Source organism: Otolemur garnettii, unplaced genomic scaffold (genome assembly GCF_000181295.1).
Source record: "Otolemur garnettii isolate 467f Iridium unplaced genomic scaffold, OtoGar3 scaffold00021, whole genome shotgun sequence".
Lineage (NCBI taxonomy): Eukaryota > Metazoa > Chordata > Mammalia > Primates > Galagidae > Otolemur > Otolemur garnettii.
Window position 1 is genome coordinate 16,831,548 of NW_003852416.1, and position 12,819 is coordinate 16,844,366.

A 12,819-nucleotide genomic window follows, 5' to 3' on the forward strand; every position below is an offset into this window, starting at 1 on the left:
CGCCACAACGCCTGGCCATTTCTTTTTTTTTCCTGGTTGCAGCCATCGTTGTTGTTTGGCGGGCCCGGGCTGGGGATTCGAACCCGCTGCCTTAGGTGTATGTGGCTGGCGCCTTAGCCGCTTGAGCCACAGGCGCCGAGCTGAAAGTAACATTTTTTAATGCATTGTATGAACTGGCATAATCCCGAGATCCAAACCTCATTAGGACATTATAAGAAAATCATAATAACGTTATGAATATTAATCTCAAATTCCTTAACAAAATGTTATCCAATCCAATCCAATAGTACAGATAGGATAATATATCATAAATAAGTAAAATATATCTCAAAAATGCAACTTGGTTCAGTATTCTAAAAGCAATCAGTGTAAATTCACCATGTTAACAGATTAAAGGGAGGAAAATTGCATCAATAGTTCTTAGTCTATTTTGTGTTACTACATGAGTCATTATGAAAGTGTCGAGATATGCAAAAATCAAGAAATGTGAAATTCGTGCAGATGGAAATAAATGCAGCCCTCCCAGCAACACTGACAAGCCAAGCAAGTTGAAACCTGCATGGGTGAATCAGAATGATGCTGTGGACTGTGTTTCTTGGAAGCAAAATAATGGACCATAACACAATCTGTCTCAAAACTTTTGTAGTGACCTACGTATAAGTGAATACCTGAGACTGAGTAACTTCTAAAGAAAAGAGGTTTATCTGGCTCACAGTTCTGCAGTCTGGGAAGTTGAAGAACATGATCCTGGCTTCTGATAAGGGCATTTGTGTTACATCACAACATGGCAGAGAAGGTCAAAGGGGACTAGACACTGGCAAAGAGGCAACACCCCAGGGGCATGCTGGTTTTATAACCACTCACTCTCGGAGGAACTAATCCATCCCCAGGAGAACCAGTGCTGTCAAGAAGGGCACCAAGCCATTCATCATGATCCCCGCAACCCAAACACCATCCACAATATCACCTCCTTTGATATCACGCCTCTCAACACCACCACAATGGGGATAAAATTTTAACATGAATTTTGATGGGAATAAACAAGCCACAGCAAATATTTTCAAAAAAGGATTTGACAAAATTCAGCACTCATTTATAATAAAAAATCCCAGCAAGATAGAAATGAAAGGAAACTTCCTTACCTGAGCATCTATAAAAATACCTATCACTAACATCACTATCATAAGAGACTGAATGCTTTCTTTCTAAGATTAGAATAAGACAAGAATGTTCTCTCTTACCTCTTTTATTCAACAGTGTACTGGACTTCTAGCCAATGAAATAAAGCAAGAGAAGAAAATAAAAAGCATATGAGTTGGGGGAAAAAAGAAATAAAACTGTCTCTTTTGTTGGTGACATGATTGTCTATGCAGTAAGTACTAAGGAATCTCCAAAAGAAAAAAAAAACTACTAGAATGAATAAGTAATTTTTACAAAGTTGCAGGGTACAAGGTCAACAACAACAAAAAATTAATTGTATTCCCATATACTCGTGGAAAACACTTAGAGAATGAAATTTTCAAGCACCATTAATAATAATATCAAAACATTTAGAAATGAATTTAATGAAAGATGTGCAAGACCTCTACACTAGTGAAGAAGTTGAAAGAAGATCTAAAGAAATAGGAAGAGTTTCCATGTTCATAAGTGGGAGCATCAATATTTATTTATTTATTTATTTATTTTGTAGCGACAGAGTCTCACTTTATCACCCTCCGTAGAGTGCCATGGCACCACACAGCTCACAGCAACCTCCAACTCCTGGGCTCAGGCGATTCTCTTGCCTCAGCCTCCTGAGTAGCTGAGACTACAGGCGCCCACCACAAAGCCTGGCTATTTTTTTGTTGTTGCAGTTTGGCCGGGGCCAGGTTTGAATCTGCCACCCTCGGTATGTGGGGCCAGTGCCCTATCCACTGCACCACAGGCACCGCCCTGGCAGCATCAATATTTTTAAGATAGCTTTTCTCCCTAGATTCAAGTCAATCCCAGTAAAAAATTCCAAGAGGCTTTTATATTGTATAAATTAATGAATTCATTCTAAAATATGTTTGAAAATGCAAAGAAAGACCAAAACTATTTTGAAAAAGAAGAAAAGGCTTGGCACCTGTGGCTCAAGTGGCTAAGGCGCCAGCCACATACACATAAGGTGCTGGGTTCAAATCCAGCCCGGGCCCACCAAACAACAATGATGGTTGCAACCAAAAAATAGCCAGGTGTTGAGGCGGGCACCTGTAGTCCCAGCTACTTGGGAGGCAGAGGCAGGAGAATCTCTTGAGCCCAGGAGTTGGAGGTTGCTGTGAGCTGTGATGCCACAGCACTCTACCCAGGGGGACAGCTTGAGGCTCTGTCTCAAAAAAAAAAAAAAAAGAAAAAGAAAAAGTTTAGTTTCAAGACTTATTTAAAACCTACGGTAATTAAAAAAGGGTAGTGTTAGTTTCAGGAGTTTGGAAATAGACCCATACATAAATAGTTAATTGATTGTTTACATAGGAGTTAATGTAATTCAATGGGAAAAAGATAGTCTTTTCAGCGAATTGTTCTGAAAAGATATCTATGCCTAAAATATTATGTATTGAGGTTTGATGTTAGATTTAATTTGAGCAGAGAATTCTACTGAACTCCCCTTCTTCAAAAGATTCTGCTTTGCTAGCTAGAATTGATGGCTCATGCCTGTAATCCCAGCATTTGGGAGACTGAGGTGGGAGGATGACTTGAGACCAGGAATTCAAGACCTGCCTGAGTGACACAGTAAGTCCCCATCTCTGCAAAATCTTTTTTAAAATAATTTTTTAAAAATGACTTGTTAATGCTTTTTTAGGAGGTCCCTTCCAAATCTAATATTTTTATAACTTCATGTCAAATTGGCTTGACAAGGGTGCCAAGACCATTCAAGGGTGAAGGGAGCTTCCTCCCAGGCAATGAGATGAACTTGTACAAAAGACAATGTGAAGTCCTTAAACAGGGAATAAAAACCAAAGTAATGCGGGAATTCAAAGAAAGGAGGCATGACCTTCAGCTGGAATGGTCAAAGAAGGCTTCCTGCAAGAGGTGTCGCTTGTAAGATGATCCAAGAATAGAAGGGAATAGGGGAAGTACAAGGCCACAAGGGGCGAGCACTTTAAGAAAAGACATGCTTGTCACTGTTGTTCCTCTCTTTCTCTGATGCCCCACTGATGCATCTGCAGCATTTAACACAGGGACTGCTGAGTCCTTGCTAAGTAGAAGAGACAAAGGAATTCTTAGCTGTCCCTTGAACCCTCATGGTCGTCAGAGACATGGGGTGGCCTTGTCTCTTTTTAAGGGGAATTTCTGGGTCCAGGAACTAGCTTCTTTTTACTTTTTATATATATATATTTTTTTGAGACAGAGTCTTACTGTGTCACCCTCAGTACAGTGCCGGGGCTTCCATCACAGCTCATAGAAACCTCAAACTCTTGAGCTTAAGCAATTCTCTTGCCTCAATGTCCAAAGTAACTGGGACTACACGTACCCACCACACCTGGCTATTTTTGTTGTTGTTGTTGTTGTTGTCATTGTTATTTGGCAGGGCTGGGCTGGATTTGAACCCGCCAGCCTTGGTGTATGTGGCCAGCACCCTAACCAGTGAGCTATAGGCGCCGAGCCAGAACCAGCTTCTTATAGCAATGTTCCCTTTGTTCCTGAGCTAGAAGTGGTCACAAGGATGAAGGTTTGAGGACTGGGGCCCCCAAGCTGAGTGGCTGGGAACTCCACCCTCTCGGAAGGGCGAGGAGTGGCCTCTTGGGTTACAGATGTGCCCCAGCTGGGTTCAGGGTCCGCCCTCCTCTCTCCCCGGTGTTTATTGCTGTGAGCCCTGCCCAAGCAGAGCTGCAAGTCAGCTCTTTCTGGCTGGAGCCAGCTCTTGGAGCCGAGCTGTCCTGTATCTCTCACACTATCCACCCTTTAGATAAACAGCCTGGCGTCCTCCACACACTGGGAAGTTCTGATGTGGTTGCAAGGGGCTCCATTAGCCAAACGCCTCCCTCTCCAGCAAGGACCCTGGCAATGGTCCCTGCTTTTTATCCAGCCCGAGTCAGGCCCTTACTGGAGTGACAGGAGAATCTACTTCCTGCCTGAAAAGGTAGCCACAGCAGAACTCTCTGCTGGGAGGAGCCTTCCTTCCTTGCTGCCCACGCAACCATTCCTCCTCACAGAAGGTCTGGTTAGGCCTGTCAGGAGACAGTCCCCGTCAACCTTGATTGTGTTATCTGTCCAACCCAGCCCTGCAAATTGAACACCAACCAGACCACAAGAACCCACTGTGCATCTTGCCTGGCCCTCTGGGAGGGGTGACATTGGCACTGTTTATCCAGCACAGCCCCACGTATTTATTCTACCATCCACTGTGGCCATATTGGGGACCAAGATGCCAGACTGTGCAGTTTAGGGGACCCTATGCTGCTGATGCCACAGTGGAACTCAGCTGGGCCACCTTTATTTGCTTTGCTCTGGAGTCTGAGCCAGGGACCTACTTTCCCTGAAAGGTGACCTATGTGTGGGCAAAGAAGATGTCACTGGCAACTGGTGGGCCAGTGGGCTGTGGGGATGAGTAATGGGTAGAGTTGGGACTAGGTGACAGGTGTGGCTGGGTTTGGCACATGAGGGCTAGGGGAGTGGGGCAGATGGGCTTATCTTGGCCTTGTGAGGTGGGGGACGGACTAAGCCAGAGGTGGGAGAAGAGAAAAATCTGCTACAGAAAGAGGAGGTGAATGAGAGGCCACTGCAAAGCACCCAGGAGGCCCTTTGGAGGAAAATTCAAGTCTGCCTCCTTATTTGCGGGGCTGTCAGATGGCTCCTACCTTGCGGGAACACATGAACCCACCAAGGGAATTCCGACTGCCCTTTGGCAAGGAAAGTGCAGGGAATATGATTGTCCCTCAACAAAGACAGAGCTGGCTTACCTCCTCCAGGAAGGAGGCCTTCCCTGACCTGCTCTTCAGCTCCCACAGGATCCTGTTCATCCGTCCTCCCCATTTCCCATCACTTTAGAGCGTGTTTTTCAACCTTTTTTATCTCACAGCGTAGTTGAACTTACAGTTAAACAAACTTCCACGGTACACTTAAATTATGTTGATCAAAAAAAGGTTAAAAAAAAAAAAGAGTATATTTACTGTGCTTTGAACTTCTTTTGAAAGTAGTTTAATTAATGATCCTTAAAAATTTTCCCAGCACACTTAAGATCTTCCCACAGCACACCAGTGGGCCACGGCTCACCAGTTGAAAATCACTGCTCTAGGGTTTGCTTGTCTATCTCTAGCACCAGATCAAAGGTTCACAGACTTCTTGGTGGCAATCAGGAATCTGCATTTCTAAGAATCCCCACCCTGGGCTCTGGGCTCCCGCGTGGTCTGTTCCAGAGCCCAGCGTACTGCGCTTGTCACCCTGGGCCAGGTAAATCTCTACACTTCAAGAACCATTGTGTTCTAGAGCAGCTGTCCAGTAGAAATGTAATGGGAGCCACAAATATCATCTTAAATTTTCTAGTAGCTGCTTAAAAACATAAAAAGAAACAGGTGAAATTAATTTTTAAAGTATTTTATTTATATCTTGATGTACCTATAGCATCATTTCTACATGTAATCAGTACAAAAATTATTAATGAGATAGTTTGCCTTCTTTTCTCTATTGTACTAAGTCTTTGAAACCCAGTGCACATTTTACAAACACATCACATCTCAGTTTGGATAGGCCACATTTCAAGTGCTCAAAACCACATGTGGCTAGTGGCTACCAGGATGGCACAGCTCTAGAGCTCTGCTACTAAGAGAGTGGCCCACAGACCAGCAGCTTCAGCATCACCTGCAAGCTTGGGAGAAAGGTGGGGTCTCAGGCCCTGCCCAGACCTACCTGCACGTTCATTGCCGTGAGGTGTTTTGGATGCACATCAGAGGGTGGGCAGCAGTGCCCCAAAGCTAGATGGCAAGCTCCTTGGTGCAAAGACTGCAGTTCACCTTATTTCTAGCACCTAACAGAGGACCTGGCATCTAGAAGGCAGTGTTTTTTTTTTTTGTTTGTTTTGTTTTTTGTTTTTGGAGGGAAGAAATGAATGTGTGGATCTTGCCTGCCTGCTTCTCCTCACTCTTCTCAGCACTGAGTTCTCCATGCACCGTTAGTGAGAATCTCTGAGTTCTTGGAGGAAAATGCAGGGGTCAGAGAACATATGTGTGCCAGAGCTGGGGAAACTTCAAGTTTAGGTAGCTTAACTCCCTCAAACCCCAGAGAGATACAGCAGCGTGGGTAAGATCCCATGCTTGTCAACTGGCTTAGGAAGAGAGGTGGTTCAGATAAGGGCGAGTCACTCCGTGCCTCGGACATCTCTGTATCGTCAGAAACCTATGGATTCATTGCTCCGAGGCCTCAGGCCTGGCCTCCCCATATTCATTCATGTAATCTCATTCTTCTTCTGGGAGAGATTTAAGGCAGTTATAAATGTGTATGGAATACAACAAGATAAAACAAAAATTAAAGTATGCTAGTAGTAAGGAAGTGAGCCTGGACACGTGGGCAAGGATGATCATGGTAGCATTATGCAGAGGAGTGAAGAGTCAGCAACCTGATATCTGAGAGTAGAGAAATGGGTGAGTAAACCATGGCTGACCCAAATGTTGAAAGTCTGTGTCACAGTTAAGAACAGCAATATGAAAATACTCACTGACATGGAAAAGTACGATTATGTAGCAAAAAGTATTTATCCATTCATTGTCTCTACGTGCATGGGAGAATACCTAGAAAGGACATATATGAATGCCATTTTTTCAGGGAGAGAGATCACATGACTCTTATTCTCTTTTTAACTTCCCCACTGCTTCTGCAATTTCTAGGGGATTTTTTTTCCCCCTCAGTGAACATGATTTGCTTATGTACTATAAAAATGACATTTGTAAAAACAGAATATGGGTGAAAAAAAATGGGAAAAGGAGAAAATAAGAGATTTTGTCTCATCTGTGTATTTGAAAATTTATTAATTAAAAAGAAATTCTTAGTACATGTTTCTATTATTATGGCCCAGTGGCTGTATTTCCACTTAGCAGGCAATTATTAAATGCTTGAGAGTGAAAACTCGTGTGCCAGCTTTCTTTAAATGTCTATTCAGGGAAGTGAAAGTTAATCACAGTATAGTCTCTATCTTGTTTTGAATGGAATTCATCAATGACCTGCCTTTCATATGTGGGATCTGAAAAGCCTGAGTCTATTGGGTAATAATTGTGCAAGAGACATCCTAAATTCATAGCTGATGGATGGGTGAGTGGATGGATGGAAATACACACACACACACACACACACACACACACACATATTCTAGCCTAGCACCATGCTATAGTTCAGATGTTTGTCCCCTAAGCCTCATGTAAATTTGATCCCCAGTGTTGGAGGTAGGCCTAATGGGAGTTTGGGTCATGGGGTGGATCCCTCATGCATGGCCTGGAGCCATCCTCATGGTAGTGAGTTCTTACTCTATTGGTTCCCCCAGGGCTGGTTGTTAGAGACTGGCACCTTCCTCCCCTCTCTCTCTTGCTTCCTCTCTGGCATGTGATCTCTGCACACCCTGGCTCCCCGTCACCTTCTGCCATGAGTGGGAACAGCCCAAGGGTTAAACCAGATGGCCAATCATCCTCCAGCAGATGTGAACCAGACAAACCTCTTTTCTGTGCAAATTATCCAGCCTCAGGTATTCCTCCATGGTGACACAAACCACTTTCCACCACCTCTAATGCGAATGCCTTGGTCCAAGTTGCCTTCAGCAGGCTCCTGACTGCTGTCCCTGCTTCTGCCCTTTGCCCATTCACTGCACTATAGGTAGAGCCATCTTTTCAACACACAAGTCAGATCATCTCTCTTCTCTGCTCAGAAGCCTTCAGGGCCTCTCCTTCCTTCAATCTGAATAAATCCTGAGTCTGGCTCATCCTGCCTCTCAGATCTCATTGCCTGTCCCTGTGCCCGGCTTAAGCCTTACCAACCTTTTCAGACTTCTTACGCTTCCTGTTCTACCTGCCTGGAACATTCTCCCAGTGTGGCTCCCACCTCCAGTGGGTCTCTGCTGAATTGCCTTCTGATTTGGAAGGCCTTCCCCACCCCATATGAAATAATAACACCTGTCCTACACCAGTACCTCCTCCTGCATCATTTTTCATCATAGCGTTAAGCACCCCTTGCATAAGACATGTATGTGTGTATTGTTTGTCTCTTTCCACCAGCACGTCAGTTCCCTGGGGGCAGGGGCTTTGCTTCTTTCCATAGTGCCCAGTGCTCTAAATAGGTGCTTAAAAGACACTTGAAGGGAGGGAGGAATGAATGGACTTAAGGTATCATGTGCAGGAAAGGCTCCATGCCTCACCCAAGGTCACGTGGCTGGGGTGGCAGGGCCAGATGCTGGCTCTGCCCACCTTGCCCCAACTCCTCACTCACCTCAGGAGGGTGAGCTCCAGACACAGGACCCTGGCCTTGTCCATCCTGTCTCTTGTGTGTTTTTCCAGTTTACACAGAAATTCAGCCTAGAATAACAGAAGAAAACACAATTGTTCCTCCAGAATCTTGGAAAGTATTCCAGTAGGTCTTCCCCTGAAAAAACAGCAGTGATCTCAGGGTGGGAAGGTAGGAAGTGAATGAGGAGGGGTCTTCCAGCACTGGGGGCAACACGATGAATTTGGTTTTGCAATTAAAATAACATCTGGATCTGTTTCCACAGAGTGGTTCTGGAAGGTGGGTGGTCTGTCTAAAGCATCAGGTGGGGCCTTCCCTATTCTGGCCCAGGAGGGTTTGAGATGGCTGGGTCTGAAGGATTCACCCAGCAGATGAAATATGAAAGAACAGAGCCCAAAGAAGCCTCCAGAAGCCCCATCTGCAGCCTGGCCTGAAAGCCTGCTGGTCCCTTCCCCAGCCTTGTCTGGGGCAGCCCCAGATACTGCCCCCCCCAGCTCAGTGCCCCCACTCCTCCTTGAGATTGTTTAGACACCTCCTTCGATGTACAGAGAGCTCTGGCCTCCTCCCTTTCATGCTCCATGTGGTGTGTTAATCGTCTGTGAAATGAGGGATTTTAGGCATCACTCATCCGTGTGAGGACAGAAGGGCCCTGGAGCAGTGCAGTGGAGTGGGAAGGGACAATGACAGCTATTCCAGTCTTCTGAATCCTGTCCCTCTGTCTGTCTGGTTTCTCAGATGCAGCTTTTGGATAAGTTTCCCATTGAAGGTGGCCAGAAGGACCCCAAGCAAAGGATCATCCCCTTCCTCCCAGGTAAGCTTTGGGTGGCCTCGCCGAAGGGATGGGGTCAGCCTGGAAAAGGATGTTACATAGGCCAAGAAGAGGCTGGCTACTAAGCTGGAAGTTCTGGGTGGGATGGGCCTAGAAATCTGCATGTTTCAAATTCCCCAAGGGACTGTGAAACACCTGATTTTGAAGTTTACTTTCCTCCAAGTAGCTTCTCCTACCATTGCAAGACCATCTCTGCTGGCTCATGGCTCATAGCTTCTAAGGATTTCTCAAACTCCTAGACTTTGGTTTCTTTTTCACAAAAAGCACAGAGAGATCTAGTTCTCTTGTGAATGGATGAAGAGCTACAGATTGAGCTATCTCCATGGACTTCTATTCCAATCGCAGATGAGCTGAGATTGTGCACATGCGCTGGGTCTGGTCTTCTAGTGGCCACGTCACCTCACACAGATGAGGCCACTTATTCTATTTTGGAACATGTTCAAAGCAATTGGTTATGTTGTATAATTTAGAGGAAAACTCAGGTATATCAAAACCTGTCATTACCATGATGTCTTACGTCTGTATGGGGATTTATAGCTTACAGAGTGCTTTTTTTGTAACTGTCTATGCATCTTCACACTAGAGCAAGTATCTTAATGTCCCCCTGAGGGGCAAAGATACTGAGGTTCAGTAAGGTTAAGTAACTGCCCGTAGAGGCGATGGAGCTGAGGCATGAACTCTGGCCTCCTGCTTCACAGCTGGCTCTGCCCTGGACCATGTGGACAATGTTTTCTCCAGGCTCTCCAGATGCTCTGCCTTCCCCAGGGGAGCTCTCGGCACATGGGCTTCTCCAGGCTTAATGCTGGCTCTGGGCCTTCAGTGGGCCAGCTCAGGACAGCCAACAGATGGACCTTTGCAAGGGGCAGGGCCTCCAGCTCATTCACTCCTGGCATGCTGCCAACCCACAGTTAGCGCCTACCCTTGTTGACTTAAAACAAACCTAGGGGCTCCCCCCTGGAAGAGTGGTTCCTCTCTGAAAGGTGTTTCTCATGCATCCCTCCCTCTTCAGAAGCATCGAAAGACATGTATGGGTATCACTGCCTATCCTCAGGGGCTTATGCAATAGTTGATTCTTCATTTAAGAATTCTTTTAGGCTTGGCACCTGTAACACAGTGGTTACAGCACTAGCCACATGCACCGAGGGTGGCGGGTTCGAACCCAGCCCTGGCCTGCTAAACAACAATGACAACTGCAACAACAATAACAAAATAGCCAGGTATTATGGCAGGCACCTGTAGTCCCAGCTACTTGGGAGGCTGAGGCAAGAGAATAACTTAAGCCCAAGAGTTTGAGGTTGTTGTGAGCTGTAATGCCATGATACTCTACCAAGGGTGACATAGTGGGACTCTGTCTCAAAAAAAAAAAAAAAAAAAAGAATTCTATTAACTATAGAAAAGAACTTTTAAATCCCACAGTTTGGGAAAGAATAGAACTAGTCAGTGCGGGTATAGGGAGGAATCTCAGCCTCCTGGTTCTTCCATGGAGGCAGAGAATGGTTTTTCCATTTCTGGCCTGGGAGTTAAGATGTGACTTTCATGCCTTGCTTGGCTCTGTACTGAGTCTTGAATGGAATGCCCTACACCCAGGTTTGTAATGTCCTTAGATCTTGCTCCAATGTAGTTTAGATGTACTCAATGCCTGGGAGCCCAGCTGTGATGCTGGGAGTACAGATGTCCTACAGGCAACATGAGGCCATGGTGGCCTGATCTTGGGGCCCAACGGTCACCTTTTTGCTTTAGAAAAATAGGCTTCTTCCTCAGCTAGCCTCTAGGGCACCTCATTACTATTCAGTCAGCAGGTGTCTCCCAGGGGTTCAGCCTGTGCCAAGCTGATGGGTGAGGGTGGCCCAGTGAGTCAAGAGACAATCTGGATTTATTTCCTTTGTCTAAGAACTCTCCACCTAGTGAGAGAGCAGACCTGCTCCATAACCAGAGGACCATGTAAGGCAGGATGTGGCCCTCTCTACCACTGGGCAATCCCAAGGGTGACTGGAGAGGGAGCTCAAAGGGCAGCCAGTTCATTGTGAGCTGAGGAAATTGGCAAAGGCCTCCTGAAAGAGGCAGCCCTGGAGCCGACCCTCAAAGGAGGCCAGGTGAAAGGCAAGGTTGTGTACTGCCGTGACCACCACCCCGTGTCTTAGGAATCAGACCACGTGGGCTCACCCAGAAACCCTGGCTCTGTGGTTACCAGTTGTATTAACTTCTCTGTGCTTTAATTTCCTTATCTGGAAAATGGGGATGATAACAGTATCTCCTCCCTGGGGCTGTTGCCAGGAATCTCAGGTATTTAAAATTATGGCCCACCCCAGTAGGGGCTAAATAAATGTTAGCCTTCATTATTACCAATTTTTCATGGGTGCCTAGCATTTCACACTACACTTTCACATACATAATCTTTTTTTCTTGAGGCAAGAGTCTCAAGCTGTGGCCCTGGGTGGAGTACTGTGGTGTCACATCTCACAGCAACCTCAAATTTTTGGGCTTAAGCAATTATCTTGCCTCAGCCTCCAAAGTAGCCAGGACTACAGGCATCCACCACAACACCCGGCTATTTTTTTGTTGTAGTTGTCATTATTGTTTAGCAGGCCCAGGCCGGGTTCAAACCCACCAGCCTCGGTGTATGTGGTCAGCACCCTACCAACTGAGCTATAGGTGCCACCCACATACATAATCTTTCTTTTCTTTTGTTTTTTGAGACAGAGTCTCACAGTAGACTGTATGTATAGACTGTACAGTGTCTCACAGTATGTCGCCCTCAGTAGAGTGCTGTGGTGTCACAGCTCACAGCAACCTCAAACTTGGGCTTAAGCAATTCTCTTGCCTCAGCCTCCCAAGTAGCTGGGACCACAGGTGCCCTCTGTAACACATGGCTATGTTTTTGTTCTATTTGTTATTGTTGTTTGGCAGGCCTGGGCTGAATTTGAACCTGCCAGCCCCGTGTATGTGGCTGGTGCTCTAGCCACTGAGCTACAGGCACAGAGCCCACATACATAATCTTATTCCATCCCCTCAGGGAGGTTATTGTCCTCATTTTACTGACTAGGGAGTTTAGACCAAGGGACGCTAACACTTGTACAAGGCCATGCAGCCAAAAGTGTGGCCAACAGCAGAACTTAATCCTGACTTCCGGAGCAGGACTCCCTTCCACGGCAGCTGCCCCTGGAAACTGAAATGCAGCACCTGCTGTGGGACTGAGGACCTCTCTGGACTAGTTTCCTCTGATAGGATTGAGGTGAGGATTAAAAGAATTCCTGTAAAGCACTCTGCAGGGCACCTGTCTTATAGTAAATGCTCAATAAATGGCAGCTGTTAATACAGTCACTTGCCCCCACACCACGTGGGAAAAGTCAAGCTTGGGGTCACTTTCCAGCTGCCATGCAAATGTGACTGGTATATAGCAGGTGATCCTGGTGAGAGGATGAGGTCAAGTTGCCCGACCCCACAGCCCACCCTAAAGGAAACATCTTCTGTTCCTTGGCTCTGCTTTTTTCTCCCCTCCCTTCAGTGGAGTTCCCTCTTGGACTCTGCTCTTTTGCTCCCTTACTCGTGGA

The 12,819-nt window shown here is 46.0% G+C and overlaps 1 protein-coding gene across 2 annotated transcripts in view; it reads left to right on the forward strand.

The window, feature by feature from the left end:
- Positions 1-12,819, forward strand: part of SH3PXD2A (SH3 and PX domains 2A) — a 240,458-nt gene that overhangs the window by 77,382 nt on the left and 150,257 nt on the right. For both annotated transcript variants that reach the window (XM_023511719.1, XM_003787195.3), the window contains exon 3: positions 9,175-9,250. In XM_023511719.1, coding sequence (XP_023367487.1) covers positions 9,175-9,250 — 76 coding nt within the window. The remainder of the gene's footprint in view (positions 1-9,174; positions 9,251-12,819) is intronic.